Below are 18788 nucleotides of genomic sequence, written 5' to 3'. Positions count from 1 at the left end.
AGCTCTCAAAACCACCCAGCTAGACCAATGTCGTTTTCTTTTCATCTTGGCTTTTAGCACGGTCACCAGACCAGATAATGTCGGCGCTTTTAACAGTGCTGGGTGATCACATGATCGCTAAATAAGATCTTACTGAAGTTCTGTAAAATTTAGAGACCATTTTACCATTTGTACCCAGAAATTTTTCATCATACATACGGTCCTTATCTCTGCAGTAATATTGTTTATGTTGTTTATTCCGCGTATACGCATCCAGCAGAAAAAAAAATCTACTTGTTGATTTTAAAATCGACTTGTAGATTTTTTTTTCTTATGAAATATAGTACTGAGACATTTTTATCTGAATGTCGATCCTTATTCCAGAGTGTTGAACCCAAAGAAGACGGCTTTTGTTCAGAAGTAACATTTTTGCGGAGCCGTATGGAAATGTGGTGCATAAGAAAATGTGACGATTCACATTTTCCCTGCCTCTGTCCCTAGGTGCAAGTGATACAGCTGACACACTGTTCCAGGAGGTGCTGGGACGTAAGGACAAGGCTGACTCAACCCGCAATGCCCTCAATGTCCTCCAGCGATTTAAGTTTCTTTTCAATTTGCCCCTCAATATTGAACGAAATATTCAGAAGGTAACAATGGGCAGTTTTACTATCATTCCTGTGACCCTCCCACATCTGATGTATATTTATTTATCAGTGCCTTTTTACTAGTAGTTTTAATTTATGAATATGTTTTTTCTTTTTTTTTTTCCTTCCTTAATATTCATTTTCTTCTGTGAATACATAATAGTAAACTAGTCTAACTTTCTTCATATATATTATTTATGGGTTCAAGACATATTACATTGTCGTGCATAGCTTAAGCTGTCCTTTTTTTTAGGGTGATTATGATGTTGTGATTAACGACTATGAAAAAGCGAAGTCTCTGTTTGGAAATACTGAAGTCCAAGTCTTCAAAAAAGGTGGGCATACTGATGAAAAAGTATCTGGATTGAGAGAGATCATGCTGTAAAACAGAATGAGTAAATACAAAACCCTTTCAGAAATAAATTATATAGCACTCACATAAGCAGAATTAGCTCATCATTTTCGGTGTGATAACACTATGTGCTGATACCAGGTTAGAAAATAGCAGCGAGGGGTGTAAGCCAGATTTCCGTCATAGCTGCCAAATACAGAGAGGCACATGGATCTCATAGGTGACAGGGAGAAAGGCACGGTGCTTATGTAGGTGATTATGAGCCAGAGCTGGAGGCTAGTGGTGCAGTAAACATTTTACATAGACAGTTGCTGTTGTGAAAAACAGGCTTTGGAAGGTAACGTATATAGCTCTAAAACCCCCAAAATTCATATATAAGTATATAAGTGTGTGTATATGTATTCGTTTTAGCAATCATATTGTGAAAACTTGTCGTCTTTTACAAAAATTCAAATTAAAGAGATTTTTTTAATTTCACTTTTGTAAGTGATGACCCATACATTTTAACGATAATTCCAAACAGCCAATCTTTTTTGAAGAACCCAGCAGACACCCACGCATGTCATAAATGTTTATCTTAATTTTCCTGCAGCCTGGACAGAAACAGCATGTTACTAGAAACAAATGTGAGCGGAGGGACAGGTTTCTGAAATTATTTTACAGAATGTTTTAAAATAGATCTCTCCGCATTAGCTTTGTCTTTATATAATGAAATTAGGAAGATTTACATACTTTCCTAATTTTTCATCTTTGTTTTTAGTCTATGCTGAGGTGGAGACGCGCATTGGCGCTTTGAGGAGCCTGCTGCTGGACAAGTTGCTTGAGACTCCGTCTACGCTGCACGACCAGAAGAGGTACATAAGGTGAGGAAACTTGCGCTCTCCCTTCTCCACTGCAACACAATAGCAGGTCTTGACTGAGGCAAAGCAGACATGACATTCCTGATAACATCGTAGGGTCTTGCGTTCTTTTGCCTTCATTTATTTTCTTTTTTAGTGCTAGACTTCAGGAGCACTCTGGGCCTAATTTTCTCTCTCGGTTACTTTTGTTAACATTGAGCTGTCACATGTTCTTTAAAAGGGATATAGATGATTTGATACTTATCCAAGTTAAGAGCTTCTGGATTAAGTGTTTAAATGGCATATACATCCTACATCTATGTCAGTATAGTCCAATTTTATTTTATTAAATTTATTTCTGGATCCTTATTTTATTTATATATGTATGTGTTTTCTACATGTATATGCAGTATATCTGTGTGTGTGTACATGCATACACACACACTTTAATCTCAAACATTTATCACTTTCATCTGCAGAAAATAAGGGTGATTTGTTAAGTGACACAGAGTATTCAGTTGAATCTGTTGGAGTGGGGGGTGTAGGAGGATCTTTGATGAGGATTGAGTTGCAGGCAGACAGAATTCCATGAAGTTCTAAATGTACACAAGCATTTCATTTGGCAGTTTTTGACTGTACAGCTGGGTGAGGGGTATTGGTTCTGGGTCACCTTTGAAGGCACCAGCCCAGATACCCCTTTGTTCTGATTTCAGGTACCTGTCAGACCTTCATGCGCCAGGTGATCCAGCCTGGCAATGCATTGTGGCCCAGCACAGGTGGATCCTTCAGCTGATGCAGACCTGGAAGGACAACTACATCCAGGGCCAAAAAGGCAAGTGTGTGTTTAATTTCTTAGCAATTTGTGACTCTACTTGGAAAGAACTCCCTGCTGTACCTCAGGAAAACCTCAATGACACCAAGCTGTTTCTTTTTTCTGAAAAGACCACAGTCCAGCAGGATTTCATTCCACCCATACAACCTAATTCAAAGTGTCATCTTGATCAAATCTGTTTAACCCCTTTATGAATTTTTATTGCTGGAGTAAGAACTTGGGAAACCTGTTGGATTACGGCCACTCAGGACCAGGTATTCATATCCCAGAACTTCACCAGTGACTTCTTTTAACCTCCTTTATTCCTTAAATATTGAGCTCTCAGGTCCCTATAGCCTTTCTTGTTAGAACACTGGGAATTAATATTATTGCTGTCCTAAATGTTACTAGATTTTGGATTACTAATTATACATTACTTAAGATTAACCCTTTAGAACTGAAAAACAAGCTAAATTTGCAAGGCCAAAATCGTTTTTATCAGACCTTAAACTGATGGAAAACAGTCATTGACACAGTTAGTGTGCTTTCATGCAGCTATTTGTTAGGTCCCTTCATGTGGTTGTGTTATACAGTAATGCATACAACAGATATGTAAAAGTCCCTGTTAACTGAAGGGGCAGCTTGTAGTGGTTAGAGCTGCTGCCTTTGGATCTAAAGGTTACTGGTTTGAATCTTACCTACTGCTGTAGTACCCTTGAGCAAGGTACTTAGCCTAAATTGCTTCAGTAAAATTGACCCGGCTGTATAAATGGTAATTGCAGGTAGCTTAACATTGTAAGTTGCTTTGGAGAAAAGCATCAGTGAAATAGTAAATGTAAATTAATAAATAAATGCAAATTGGCTACAGTGACCCTAACATTTATTGGCTCATCTTACTAAAGCTTCCATGTAACGTTATACTTGTTTATTTTTGAGAGTTCCTGAAATAAAAAAAAGAATGTCTCATTAGTGGCTTCAGGTTTCTGGATTTTTTGATAGATTAGGCCACGCCCTTTGTAAGTGTAGTCCGCTATATAACACACGTCCAGCAGATGGATTGGAACATTAGCACCAATTAGGCAATTTTTCTTTGTAATTATCCAGGAAATAATGAAAGGACAGAGCTGTTCTTTCAGCAAGAAATATTCACAACTGTACGGCTTTGGGCAAGAAATGGCACCAAGGCAGTGTTCTGAGCTTTGTTTGCTCAGAAAATAAATACAAGTTCTGACAACTGTTTATGTAGCCTTTTTAATGATTAAGTTGTATTAGTTTGCTTTCTCTCAATTTTCCCACTGTATTGCCTTCTCCAGGAATGGGGGGGTTGGTTAAACTTTTGAAATTTGAACCACTTTGAGACTGTGAATTACCTTTGCACTTACCCATGCTGGACAGTCCACACAAACTGGGAGACTTTGATTTTTGTGACTCTCCGAATGAAGAACGCTGGTATAAGGGGGTTTATGATGATCCCGTTGAGAGGAACTGGGTGTGGCCAGTGAATCACAACAGCGTGACACTCACTTTTCAAGGGTGAGCCACACGCATACAGTTGTTTGATCACCAGAACAAGGGGCTCACCATATCATAGCGAACATTCCCCGAGATGTGTCTCTTCCGCCATAGTGAAGCTGGTGGAAAATGGTGGAGGATGTTTACTTAAAGGCTTCTGAAGTGTGGTGGTTCTAGATTGCAGGTTGAGCTTCTTATACTGCTCTCTGCTCAAAAGAACAAGCAGATTGTCAGATGCATCACTTTTTTGCCCTAAATATCTTATGTAAATGAGTTCTGTGGTGTTTAAAAGCTACTTTGTGTTTCATGCTTGGCTTGTAGTTAAAGGTCAGGTCACAGTTTGGGGGAGTATGAGGAGTAAGGCCCCAAGGGTGTTTTATTTTTGTACTGAGTCTTGCTGGTTTTTTCCTGTCTATGAGACACTCTTCATATCAGTGTGATGCACTGCTGCATTCGCCACCACAAACACCCAGCAGCCTTTACCTCTGTGTGTTACCAACCCACCCCCGCTACCTTTCTTGACAGAGGAAGGGGAGGACTGCAGCAAATAATCCATATTTCTTCAGTTAGACAGGGTGGCCCAGGACTGGTCCTGTGACTCTCTTCCCCGAGACAGGCTGCATTCTAGAGTGTTCCTCCTCCAAGTACAAAACCCCTTGCCTTCTGCTTGTTCATTGTCCTGCTGTGGATGTGATCTGCAAGACTGTTCTTAACAAACATTCACTTGCGTTCCAGCCTCTCTTTCATATGAATAACGGTTTAGAGCAGACATTCCAAGACAATTATTTTAGAACCCCAAGCTCGCTATTTCCGCAGCGGTGGCCATTTATAAGGCATTGTAACTATCATTTAGATGCAGACTTCTTCTGAGTTATTCATCTAATAATGGCTTCCGAAAGGGGACTGGTGATGATTCTTATTTCAAACATTTTTCTTGGCCTCTGCACATTATTTTCTTGATTTGTCAAAGAACACATACACCTTTTAGCATTTTCATGTGGGCAGAATGGCTTACATGCAATGACTAACGTAGTTCTTGCACTTTGATCTACTCACCCCTACCACCATCAGGTAATGTCATGTAATGTCAAGTTACTCTTCAATATTTTTTTCTTCCACACAAAACTGCTTTGTACTTGAATGCCACGATGTTCTCACAGTGTCTGTTGTGGGACGGAGAGACTTAACTCACAGGGCTGAATATGGCGGGGGTCTTCCTGGCTCGGTTGTGTTGCTGCTTTTTTTCTTGCGCAGTCTGGTTATGTGTGTTTAGAGGATTCGACATATCAGGTGCACCCCCCCTCATTGCAGTGACTCGGAGAGCGCTGGGTGTTGCGTGTGGCCCTCGTCCCCTGTGTCTTTTGCTCCCTCTGAAAGGTGGAGGAGGTGGAGGCGCAGCCCCACTGTTTTGTTTAAAAGCAGTCTGTGGGTGGTCAGGCCTTGGGCCCCTGTCCCCGCTGTGTGCAGGAAGACCCCATCAAAGGTGTATCAGGGCAGTAGAGGAAGCCGGACAAAGGAACCGGGTACCCAAGTCCTTCAGACGCTGGCCTCTCTATCTCTTAATGCCTGCAGCATATCCGTGCTCATGTACCCATGTGTATACAAACACTCATACAAACATCTACATAGACATGTGACTCTCAGGCATGCACACAGATTAACAAAGAGGCACGCACTTGCACACATACACGTGCAAGCAAAAATAAATGCACATGTACATGCACATGAATATCTATAAAGTCACGCACACACACAGCGCCTCACACAGAGCACCATGGGAAAGAATTCACCCGACACCTGGATCAACAACAGCTCCCGTCTTTCTATAAAAAGAAGCAGAAAAACATGCCAAAGAATGAAAGACAAGCTCGATACACACTCAGTGCACACCCACACTATCAGTGATGCTAAAGAAAATATCATAAGTGAAAAAATTGATCATCTGTTCAAATTGGGATGTTTTACAGATACTGGTGTGTGTCTGCATTTTTCTAAATAATGTATCACAATCTTTACCACCATAATTTAGTGTTTTTGCAAATTAGGGCTATACTTTCGTTGACGGTTATCAAAACACACGTGTATGAGTCCATTTGCTCTCGAACAAAATTAAATATCATTCTGCCTTTTAAATGTAAATTTTGCAACTGTTTTGTAGGACAAGTTCCCAAATCTTACGGTTAAAATAAGTTCTCATTTTAAAGATAAAGTTTGTGGCTCATCGCTGTAACTAAGCATTGAGAAGTCTTTAATGTTTGCATTCATTCATTTTTAAAACTCAAACTCTGTGCCATGTAAATCCGACTTCCCAAGGCTGTGTCAGTCAGACAAACCCCCCCGAGTGGCAGACTGCCCGACACCACATCCTGCCCCATCTGCGGTTCTCCAGCGCTATCTCCTGGATAGCTTTTGCCTGGCGAGGCCAGAGCACTCGCACACAATGCTGTTCCTAGAGCTCCTTGGGACAATGAAGGACTACTAGGTAGCATTTCACAAGACTGTTCCATCTCAAAACTCAGCTAAACCAGTAGGGTTTGCAATCTTCTGTTGTGTAATGAATGACTGGAGAAGATGGAAGGCTTACATGTTTTGTGTGCTTTGTTTAGAAATGAGCAGAAAGAGGGGTGGAATTTGTAAAAATTCCAAGCTCCGAAATAACATGACACATAATGTGTTTGAACAAGAATGTCAGTGTGCTATCCACATTAATGCTATTACACAAATATTTTTCTATATTTTTTAAAATCCTTTTCTCCTTCTTGATTGTTAAGCATCTTGTGGATCAGCCCATATTACAGTAAATACTTGTTTTGGTGTGGGTCTCACTTGGCTCATAGTGCGTCACCCCGTGTCTCCTGCAGGCACAGCAGGGGGGACGCACAGCACCACACTGGACGCAGAGGGAGACCACCGGACTTCAGCAGTTGGCCGACTAGCCCAGGCTGACCGACTTAACAGGGGTGGTGGTTTTCAGGCTCCTCGTGGTGAATGTGAGTAAAGACCTAGAACCCCCCCTCCCACCTGTCAACAGCAGGAGACCTGTAAACACTGTCATCTGTTAATGTTAACTTCAGGTTATGAAAAAAAAAAAAAAGTCTTTTATTTTGTAGATATCTCTCTGCATTCTGGAGGGTTTTGTATCATTATTCTACTGGTTGTTAATATGCCTTATTTTTGGCTTTACACACTTAATTATAGTAGTTCTACAGTTTTGATATATTTGGTTTTGGAACTTGTGGAAACCTTTGTCATAGAAACACTAGCTAGGTGAGGACTGGCCTGAATTCGTTCTTGGCTGTTTGCAAATGCTGACCTGTACCATGTGTCCCTCACAGCCTGGCCCTTCCAGGGCCCCCAGCAAGTGGCCTTCGTGGAGAAGCTTACAGATGTGGTCATCAACCAGCTGCCGAACTTCTGGAAGCTTTGGATCTCCTATGTGAATGGGAGCTTGTTCAGTGAGGTACCCCTGAACTCCCTGCTGTTGCTTCCTGCTGTTTACTGGTGTTGTTGGGTACTTGTTTTCTGTTTCTTTCTTTTCATAGTAAGCTGTTTACTTTTGAATTAATTAGTGTTTTGGTGTTTGTTTGTTTTTTCCCCCCCCCCCCCCCATCTTGTGAGAAGGGAGTGAACATCAGTCCATGATATGTGTTACTGCAGCTCATGTACAGTCCAGCAGAGGTCGTTAAAGTTCACTTGCAGATGGCCATTTTTTATACAAAATTTTGTTGACCCATATTTTAATTCTTTACCCTTTGCATCACTATTATGTTTGTGTTGTAAATATACATTTTAATTGATTTTTGGTTTAATCCGAGTAAAGGTACGCAAACGTAATATTAGCACAAGCTTAGCATAAAGTGTTTATTTCTCAGTGTTCCCAAAGTTCATAAAAATCCCAAGTTAGCATTTGGTAGTTTTCCCACATTGGACAACTTTGCTACTTCCTTTGTGCACAACTGACGTATAGGACATGACCAGAGTAAAAGGCAACAAAAAGTGGTTTGTGCCAGACTTATTCTGACTACATTCAGCTATTAATTTATACAGCTGCTCGTTGCACTTTCCCTTTGCAGTTATCATTGATTATTATTAATAATACACTTCTTCTTGTACCCATTTCTTGTTTTATACTACAGTAACAAATGCAACATTTATTTTTTAAAAAAATTGTTTCTATGAATTCATACATCCAGGGTTCACATAACCTGGATGAATAGTTCTAATTCTCTGCATATCCACAGACTCAGCTAGTAACATGTTACTGCTGTCGAGTACATTGGATGTTTCATGGGACATTAGAGAAATGTATGCCTTCAGGTTTAAATCTATTGTCTTTATAGATTGCATATTTAGAAACACGACAATGCTCAATACATTCCAGCCTTTTTTGTTCCTCTCCTTGATACATTTACAGTAAGGTCCATATGTATTTGGACAGTGACACAATTGTCATAATTTTGGCTCTGTATGCCACCAGAGTGGATTTGAAATCAAACAATCAAGATGTGCTTTAACTGTAGACTTTCAGCTTTAATTTGAGGGTATTTACATCCAAATTAGAAGGACGATGTAGGAATTACAGCACTTGTTATATGTGGTCCTCCCTTTTTTAAGAGACAAAGTATTTAGACAGTTGGCTGCTCAGCTGTTTCATGGCCAGGTGTGTTTTATTCCCTCATTATTTCATGTGCAAGTAAGCAGATAAAAGGTGTAGAGTTGATTTCAAGTATGGCATTTGCATTTGGAATCTGTTGCATACTCTCAATATGAAGTCCAAAAAGCGATCACTGCCAGCAAAGTAAACCATTATTAGGCAGAAGAATCAAAACACACCCATTACAGAGATAGCAAGAATATTAGGTGTGGCCAAATCAGGTACAGTATTTGGTAGATTCTTAAAAAGAGGGAACACGCTGGTGAGCTCAGGAACGACAAAATGCCGGGGTGACCACAGATAAAAACTGTGGTAGATGAGAGAAGAATTCTTTCCCTGGTGAAAAAAACTGTTCGCCAGATCAAGAATACCCTCCAGGAGGCAGGCTTTTCTGTGTCAACATCAAAAATCAAGAGAAGATTTCACCAGAGAAAATACAGAGACTTTACCACAAAATGTAAATCATTGGTAAGCCTCAAAAACAGGAAGACCAGATTAGAGTTTGCCAAAAAAACATCTGAAAAAGCCTGTACAGTTCTGGAACAACATCCTATGGACAGATGAGAAAAAGATCAACTTGTACCAGAATGATGGGAAGAGAAGTATATAGACAAGGGAAGAAACTGCTCATGATCTGAAGCATACCGCCTCATTTGTGAAGCATAATGGAGGTAGTGTTATGGCGTGTATGTATGGCTGCCAGAGGAACTGGTTCCCTCCTATTTATTCATAATGTGACTGCTGACTAAAGCAACAGGATGAATTTTGAGGACATATAGGGCTATGTTATCTGCTCCGATTCAGCCAAATGCTTTGAAACTCATTGGAAAAGCAGATGGACAATGACCCAAAACATACTGCAAAAGCAACCCAAGATATTTTCAAGGCAAAGATGTGGAATGTTCTGCAATGGCAAAGTCAATCATCTGACCTGAATCCAATGGAACATGCATTTCACTTGCTGAAGGCAAATTGCCCAAAGAACAAGCAGGAACTGAAGACTGCTGGAGTGAAGGCCTGGCAGAGCATCACCAGGAAAGAAACAGTGTCTGGTGATGTCTATGGGTTCCAGACTTCAGGCAGTCATTGACTGTAAAGGATTTGCAACCAAATATTAAAAATGACAATATAATTTATGATTGTTAGTTTGTCCAGTTACTTTTGAGCCTCTAAAATTGGGGATCTATGTATAAAAATGTTTGTAATTCCTACATGGTTCATGTAATATTTTTGACAAAACCCTTAAATTGAAGGTAAAAGTCTGCACTTAAAACACATCTTGATTGTTTCTTTTGAAATCCATTGTGGTGATATACAAGGATAAATGATAAATTGTGTCACTGTCGAAATACTTATGGACCTAACTGCACATTTATTCATATAGCTGATGCTTTTCTCCAAAGCAACTTACAATGTGCAGCTCCCTACAACTATTTACGGGTGGCATGGTGGCACAGCGAATAGCGCTGCTGTCTCAGCGCCTGGGTGGTGCGAGAGGGCGTGGGTTCGATCCCTGCTCAGTCTGTGTGGAGTTTACATGTTCTTCCCCTGTCTGCGTGGGTTTCCTCCAGGTGCTCTGGTTTTCTCCCACAGTAGAAGGACATGCTGTTCAGGTTCACCCATAGTGTGTGGGTGACAGAGAGAGTGTGTTCCACTGATGTATGGATGAGTGATCCATTTTAAGAAGTGTATCTAGCAGTGTAAGTCACCTTGGTGAATAAGGTGTGTGGGCTGGTAACACTACATAGAGTTCAAAGTTGCTTTGGAGAAAAGTGTCTGCTAAATAAGTAAATGTATTTACCCATTTATACACCTGGGTCAATTTCACTGGAGTAATTTAGGGTAAATACCTTGCTCAACGGTACTACAGCTGGAGGTGTGATTCAAACCTGTGACCTCTGGGTCCAAAGGGAGCAGCTTTAACACTACCACTTGACTGTACAAGTTTTTTCTGTAACTTTCTGTTTCCCACATGGGAAGACGGGAGAAAAATCAGGACAAGTGGAGAAATCAAAGAAAAACGCTCGACAGAGACAAAACGACTTCAAGGTGAGTCATTACGCTTGGACGTATGTTTGTTATTTCTTCTGACAGCTTCAGCTTGTGACTTTCTTCTTCAGGGTTATCACTGACAGATTTGTACAGATTTTGCCAGAGCACTGCTTGTAGATGTCTTCAATGACAGTGATTTGTTCCTTAGAATTATTAGAGCTGTGAATTTCTTTATTATAGTTTGCCAGGTTTTTGAAAGCAGCGGGTAGTCACAATCATGGTGGTTAGGACCATTAACCTATAATCTGAAGATTGCCTCTCCAAGTCCTAGGAAGAGCCCATGAATACTTGAATTCTTCAAGCAAAATTCTTCAAGTAAAGTGTCTTGCTTAAGGTTAAAACAGCAGGGCACCTTTCAGGATGTCGCACCTTTTAAGATTCTTGAAATACCCGTTCATGTTCTCTTGATTCGTTAGCTTGTGTAACACCTCAGCAATGGCTCAACTGACTTTGTGGTTTATGCCCTGGTGTAGTTTGGTGTCTGCAGGCTCAGCTGCCCCACTGACTCCCTGCCCCACCCCACCCCGCCCTCATCTGTAGTGGTATAACTGTTACTGATGGGAAGAGCTGCTCTCTGTGTGTTCCCCAGCAGCCTCAGGAGCCTAGCATTTAACCTCAGTAGGCATAATGCCTCCCCCACCATGCCCAGCTCCAACATTAGCTGGAAGCCCTTTGTTTTATTCACATTTACACCTGCATATCCTGTGTCTTTATTTCAGGTGAATAAAAATTCATTCTTTGTCTTTGTTTCAGGTGAACAAAATTCTTAATACATAGGGACCATGAGAACTAGGACTTAGAACTAATAAATTACACAAGGGATCCTACATAACAGCTTTGGATATATCTTTCATCATATATTTCTACTTTATGTTTGCAGATTTTTCCTCAGAGTTCTGTTTTTTCATTATCCTCAGAGTTTTAGCAAGTTGTTACCTAATACTTCATGAGTGAGTGTTATGAAAATCAGTTGAGATGCTACTGTATCAGATGAATTCATTTGTTTATTCATCCAAACACCGAAAATACAGATTTTTTTTAACCTTACATTGCTTTAGGTTGTTTGTAGACAGTAATAAAACAAAGTAATAAAGGATGCAACACATTGAGCAGTTCCAGAGGGTGAGGTGGTCCCTCTCTGAGAATGCCGAGTAGGCCACTGTGTTCTGACTTTTGGCATGTCTGTAACTGTGCCCTGCAGAAGATGATTGAGGAGGTGACCCACCGGCTGGTGAAGCTGGTGCGCGGAGCCCTCCTGCCCTCCTCACTGACGGAGGCTGAGCTGCGGCTGTACGGAGGTTGGGAGGCTGGCAGCGAGCTGACGGGTCCCTGGCTCACACAGGTCATTCACACAGTCAGGTATGGTCACTGACCACGCCACAGAACTCTGTGTGTGCTGCTGTTCTCTGAAATAAACTCTTGTCGTACCATTGTTATCTAACTGAACTCCGTGAACCATTTTAAATTTATGCATTTGCTTTTGCGCATGCTTTTTTCCAAAGCAGTGTGTAGTTATTAACAAATATTTGACACCTTTTGTCCAAGATGGCTTACAATGCTAAATACATTATGTTGGAATCCTTACCATCATTCACACGTGTATACCTCAGCAATGTAGCACACACACTCACTCACACAATAAGGGTAATGTAGAGTCCTCAGTTAACCTGAAACTATTCTCTTTGGATTGTGGGAGGGAACTAGAGTGCCTGTAGTAAGCACAAGGAAAACATGCAAGTTCAGACAGCTGTGAGGCACCAGAACTTCCCGCTATGCCACTATGCACAATACTCAAATATTCATGTAATTACTGGTATTTGCTGGTTTATTTCTGCACAGTATGTTCTACATGGGCCTCTTTTCAGCTAACTTTAAAGGTACTATTTTTTACACAGAAATATTGTTCTCAATACTCTGTCATACATGGAAAATAAGCTTTCCAAGCCTTTACATTTCAAGGTTAAGACATGGTTTACAAATTTCTTTTTTGTTGCATAGATCTGACCTAAATAATTTTCCTTGTCCAAATAAGTTACTCTACTATGATTTTGAAGTACACACACACACACACATCTTCAGAACCGCTTGTCCCATACGGGGTCACGGGGAACCGGAGCCTACCCGGCAACACAGGGCGTAAGGCCAGAGGGGGAGGGGACACACCCAGGACGGGACGCCAGTCCGTCACAAGGCACCCCAAGCGGGACTCGAACCGCAGACCCACCGGAGAGTAGGACTGCGGTCCAACCCACTGCGCCACCGCACCCCCTGATTTTGAAGTATTTGGTTGATTTTTCCAGCCCAGAGTACAATTTAAACATAAACATTCATTCATTTCACAATTGAGCTAATGTAGTGAATGTGTGTTTGCATGCATGTCTGTTTGTGTATGTTTTTCCTCATCTCCTAGGGTGAGCCACGAGGCACTGGCAGCCCTGGAGATCCCAAATGACCTGCTGCAGGTGATTCAGGACTTGCTGTTGGACCTTCGTGTTCACTGCCTTCTGGTTACGCTGCAGCAGACTGCTGAAGGTAAGGCATCATGCACTTCAAGGGAAGTGCAGAGACCTGAGAATTCTGCGAATGTCTCAGCTATGGACCTCTACATAATATGGAAACATCCAGAGATGCAATTCAACTGTGCATATAAAGTGTGGTCACCTACAGAATGCATCACTTCTAATATAATGGCAACTACTGAATGCTGCGTGGTCTAAATTGTGGCCAATTCTGCTGTGTGTGTGAATTTCTGGCACGTGGGAAGTATTATTGGCCACTGAAGCATGGGCAACCACATTTGGTTGTAGTAGTGCAGTAACAGCACCAGCATGTCCACAGTGTTGTATCAGTTGTGGCAAAATAATGCAAATATTGTAACCAGTGAAAAAGAATGCGAGGATGGAGAGGTGGTCCCCTCAAGATTTTCGTTTCTTTGCGTATTACTGCTGCAGCAGAGTGCAGTATTCCTTTGTACAGCTCCTTTTCTCTGGAAGCCACTGACCAACAGGGTTTGTGTGTTATTAGATGCTGGGGCAAGAAAATGGCCCTTTTGTGACAGGGAAAGACCACTGTGATCTTTTGCTTTAAGTGCGTTTGGGTGTGGGGAGTTTTTCAGTGGTAAGTCAGTTTGGACACTAGTCTTCTTTATGTGGGCAGTCAGGAGGTGATAAGGCAGTGAATAATTTCACGATAAGTGAAACATCCGCGGTGAAGATGGTGGCATAACGGGTACAACCTCCATAATTCACAGCGGCTTCAACATTGCCTTTATTCAGTCATAAAGAAAGGTACAACAAGGGCAGGTTCCACTAATGTCATGTAACCTCAACGTTCATTATTTTATTCTTGTCATGCAAACAGTAAAAAACAAGACTTCTTTCATGCACCAGTATCCTGTTGTACTCATGGATTGTCTGAATCCTTCTGTAGATATGGTCAAATTTATTTGGTGTAGAAATTTATTCAGTTATGCATGAAAGCTGTGTGATGCTGTTTTGTGTTTGTTTTTTTTTCTCGTGTTTTTTTTTCCAGATATTAAGCGACTGGCTGAGAAAGAAGACTGGGTTGTGGATAATGAAGGCATCACCTCTTTGGTATAGAAGGAATAACTTTACTTTGTAAATGCAGAACAAAGCATCAAAAGAACAAATGTAGTCAAATGTGTATTGTATCTGTTGCTCCGTTCGTAATGTGTGGTTAGTTACAGGCCGCATAACATTTACTGTATTGTTTACTTTTTTTAGTCTGTGAACTCAGCCAGGAAGAGTCTCTCACTTATTGGTTGTCACTTTTTCTCCCCACAGCCAGCCCAGTTTGAGCAGAGCATGGTGCAGATGCTTCAGTCCCTGAAGGGTCCCACAGAGTGTAAACCTGGAGAGGTCAATGTACGTCCTGGCCTTTCTTCACATTCCAAGTAGCCTGTCCCTTGCAGTGCTCCCTGCAGCCAAATTGGGTTTTACAATACCTGGCACGGCAAAGACCTGAGCAATGCATTAGAATACATGTATAATTAGTTTTTATTTATGACTTAAACCCCTAAGTGACATTCCTTAATGCTCAAATCGCATGCTAAACAATTTAGTACAGCAGTTAACAAAAAAATAGAACAAGCATCAGAACACCTGCCAGTCCTAAAGTAAATCCTTAGTTTAGTTTTATGTCTGCAGTCTGTGAAGGTGCAGGAGAAGTTCATTTTGAATACCTTGTACAGAGCCCTTAACACCGTGTCGTGCTAAAATCATTTCCACAGTTGTTTAATATGTACAGTTGTACTGATTTTAATACACTGATAACAGTGAATTCGTTTTAAACGAATAGACGAATAACGGTTAGAATAATAAAACTGATGTGGGAGACCATTAACATTCATCTGTAAACCTTTATCAAAAAACAACCAAATATTAAGTCCTCTGTGGAAAGGGAGTGTACACCTGTATATTGTGAAAAACAATGACTGATTGCAGGAGTACATGTGTTTAGTGGCTAAGTTATACAGTCATTGATGAACGTGGAATTTAAAGTAATACATTCCAGTTAGATTTTGACTTGATTGGATTGTTACCTTTGGTCAGGAGTGGTATGAATGCTTTACCGACATTGCAGGAGTTGGCATAGAGGGTTGGTCCTGCACCTTTATTTTGGATATTACGCTACCTAGCCAATGATGCTACTTTCTCTTTGGTCCACAGATATTTCAGCTGGAAAGAACCCAGGACAAAGCCAGTGAATTGTGCATGACCATAATGAAGGTAAACCTCATTCACCTTTTTGTCCGCCCACATTTTTTCTTTGCTGTTTATCTTGTACTAATAATATGTAATGGCAAACAGCACATTCAGGACTACTTTTCATGTACAGCGAAGATGATAACTTCTTCATGGGAACATGCAGACCTTCACAGGACTTGTACTAAAATAGCTTGGTGCTGAATGCTTTGTTCATAATATTTTTTACCATTGGAATAGACTGTTAAATGCAGTCAAAGTTAGCTGCAGTGCCACTTTGTCTTGTCTTTGTGCTCAATTGGTAATCTATAGGTTTAAAAAGTTATCAGAATTATTCAAACTATTTCTGAGTTTTTCTGACACAGAAGGGGATTTTTTCACATTTTTGCCAGCTTGATTATGATGATTGTTCATTAGAAGTGAATTTATAGATATCTTTTCCACTTTCCTTTTTGTTGTTGGTTTCAGGTGTTTATAAACTGTCTTGAACAGCTAAGTACAAAAACAGATGGTGACATCGACACTTCTCAGTGAGTCTTATATTTTTTAACATCCTGTGTTTTGCTGGTCACCTGTTCAAAGGTAATATATAGTAGTTTATTACTTTTACTAACAGTTTAGTACATTTTTCACTAATAAGGCTTTTTTTTTTTTTTTTTTTTTTTACAACAGCTGAAATTTTATTTAATATACTTTTGAAATACACACATACACACATTTTCAGAACCGCTTGTCCCATACGGGGTCGCGGAGAACTGGAGCCTACCCGGCAACACAGGGCGAAGGCCGGAAGGGGAGGGGGGACACCCAGGATGGGACGCCAGTCCGCCTCAAGGCACCCCAAGCGGGACTCAAACCCCAGACCCACCGGAGAGCAGGACCGTGGTCCAACCCACTGCGCCACCGCGCCCCCTGCTTTTTCTTTTGAAATAATTTTTCAAAAATTGTATTTTTAACATTATCTCTAAAGACTATCAATTTTGTTCAGTTTTCTGTAATTGTTTTATTTTTTCCAGCATCTCTGTGGATATTGCATCTCCTGACCTTTTCAGCAGTGTCCACGAACACTTTCATCCAACACCAGTGAGCCCTTTGCTGTTCTCCCGTGTTTTTCCCTGTGTTTGATATCCATTGTCCCTCACAGCTTTTTCTGCGTATTGCTTCAGCTTATTCCAGGCTACTTGATACAGTGCTATGTTATGCAGTGTAAATACCCAAGTCTTGGAGAATTGAATGTGAAACAACTGGCTGAGTGATGAATAGCGGAAAGTAGTGGAATAAAACTGGCATCTAGCCGTTGTCTGGGTGCAGTGGTGTTATAGTTTTATTATGAATACTTTGCCAGTAAGTGTTACTGAATTACCGTTTGAACTAAATATGACTTTTTAAAAATCTGCTGTCTATTAACAGCAGTTGAACTTGTCTTGAAGTCCCCAGTTCCCACCCTGCCAAACTCCTCCTGATAGAAAAGGAGACAATCATGAATGATAAATTAGTTACAGAGTGAAACCATCTGCTAAATGAAGTAGAGAATCTGGAATGAAATATTGTGAAATGCAGTTGGAATTAATGTATCTGTTGAGCACTAATACTATTTATATTTATACTACTGTGATTGTACAAGCCCTTTTTTCATAGACCAGCTACCTGACATCAAGGCCTTAGAGCTCTAGTGCTGCAAGTCAGATGGCCACTCTGTGAGTGAGCGATCTGACGGGACACAACGGCTGGCCTGGCATCAAAAACTGCAAATTTTGTTGAACGTCTTCAACTGTGGCTTTTTTTGCTCTCACACCCACGGCAAAACCACCAGACCGCAAATGAGACCAGTTCCTGTTAACTCTGGAAATAAAACAAAAGTGGTCAATTTCCTTACAAGCTGATCTCACTCGGAGGCCGTATGTGCTGAATTGAGGACAGGGATGACGAGGAGAAGAGAATAGCAATTCTGGTAATGTGGGTCTCTGCAGAACGGGGGATTTCCCTCCTTCAAATTTTGAGTGCACCAGTTTCCCCAACGTTTGCACTGCACAGTGCCTAAGAAGCGATGAATCACAGTAAGCGCTGGAAGTTTTTGCATGTTCTACTAAAAATCTGGTTGACCAGTTCGCAGAATGCTAAACACAGTCTCGTTTTAGGGTGATCTCCGTTTCTATTCCCGTGCGCTGCACCATCTTTGTTTGCATTGGAGATGTGTGTACAAATGCACCTTTCTGCTGAATTGCTCATTTTTTCAGAGTTTAGATCCAGTAATTAGTTATTTTCTAACCCGCTCATCATTTCTTAATACATGATCAAGAGTGTGACATGAGAAAAGCTACTTGAGTGGCTCGGAGTCAGCTAACGCCTATTTCTCATGATGCACATACTGGCCATCGTGGCTGAAATCACTGTTCCATTCTGGGTTGTACGATTCAGTGATTTTATTTGAAAGTCCACACAGCACAAGCATTTCCGTTTGCTTCACTAAAAGTGATCATTGGAAGGGATCCGCCCCTTGGGTGTGCATAGTACATTCTCCATGTCAATCCATCAAACATGTGGGAGTTGCTTGTTAGTAGTGGTAAGGGTTGTGTCTTTTCATCTTTTAGGTGAAGATTTTTCTACATGCACAGTACAAGTAAAATGTTTGAGTACACCTGGGCAGTACTGGGAACTAACTCCTAACTACACAGAAAAGTCAAAGCAAAAATCCCACCAGTACTTCCATTCTTATCCAAAGCCTGTGGTTATTTTAGCTAAAATATTTCTCATCTTAGCTGAAAGTCAAACATCTACCATGCTGTGGCTAATACTGGATCCACAGCAACAACATAAAAATTGTATAACTATTGCCTTGATTTGTATGTACACTTTGATGTGTCATCTGAAGCTGGTTTAGAAGTGCTGTACTAAACTGTAGCTGGTCCAGATACAGGGATCTTAAGCATCACTGCTGGTCCTTTTGTACAGGAGCAGCGACTCCTCCTGATCCTGAGCAACTGCAGCTACCTAGAGAAACACACCTTCCTCAACCTGGCCGAGCACTTAGAGAGGCATGGCTTTCTGGGCACAGAGAAGATTACACGGGTGAGTGGGGAGTGCTATCCGTATAAGCCCTGGTCCTGGTTAAACTTCTGTTTATTGTCTGCTTCAAACTAATAAACTGCAAAAAAAAAAAAAAAATTCAGCACTTTGTAACATATCATTGTTCAGTTTTGATGCAGATCAAAATGCAGATT

At 40.9% G+C, this 18788-nt stretch overlaps 1 protein-coding gene across 2 annotated transcripts in view; it reads left to right on the top strand.

Moving 5' to 3' along the window:
* The window catches only part of exoc2 (exocyst complex component 2), a 64459-nt gene that overhangs the window by 32160 nt on the left and 13511 nt on the right, over window positions 1–18788 (top strand). For both annotated transcript variants that reach the window (XM_018760695.1, XM_018760694.1), the window contains exons 8-22: window positions 481–626; window positions 877–958; window positions 1736–1838; window positions 2528–2646; window positions 6999–7127; window positions 7473–7597; window positions 10772–10840; window positions 12045–12202; window positions 13254–13375; window positions 14375–14436; window positions 14647–14727; window positions 15532–15591; window positions 16036–16097; window positions 16584–16650; window positions 18520–18636. In XM_018760695.1, the coding sequence (XP_018616211.1) occupies window positions 481–626; window positions 877–958; window positions 1736–1838; window positions 2528–2646; window positions 6999–7127; window positions 7473–7597; window positions 10772–10840; window positions 12045–12202; window positions 13254–13375; window positions 14375–14436; window positions 14647–14727; window positions 15532–15591; window positions 16036–16097; window positions 16584–16650; window positions 18520–18636 (1502 nt within the window). The remainder of the gene's footprint in view (window positions 1–480; window positions 627–876; window positions 959–1735; window positions 1839–2527; window positions 2647–6998; window positions 7128–7472; window positions 7598–10771; window positions 10841–12044; window positions 12203–13253; window positions 13376–14374; window positions 14437–14646; window positions 14728–15531; window positions 15592–16035; window positions 16098–16583; window positions 16651–18519; window positions 18637–18788) is intronic.

Source organism: Scleropages formosus, chromosome 19 (assembly GCF_900964775.1).
Source record: "Scleropages formosus chromosome 19, fSclFor1.1, whole genome shotgun sequence".
Taxonomy (NCBI): domain Eukaryota; kingdom Metazoa; phylum Chordata; class Actinopteri; order Osteoglossiformes; family Osteoglossidae; genus Scleropages; species Scleropages formosus.
Note: the sequence above shows the minus strand (reverse complement) of the source record. Positions and strands in the feature narration are given on the sequence as shown.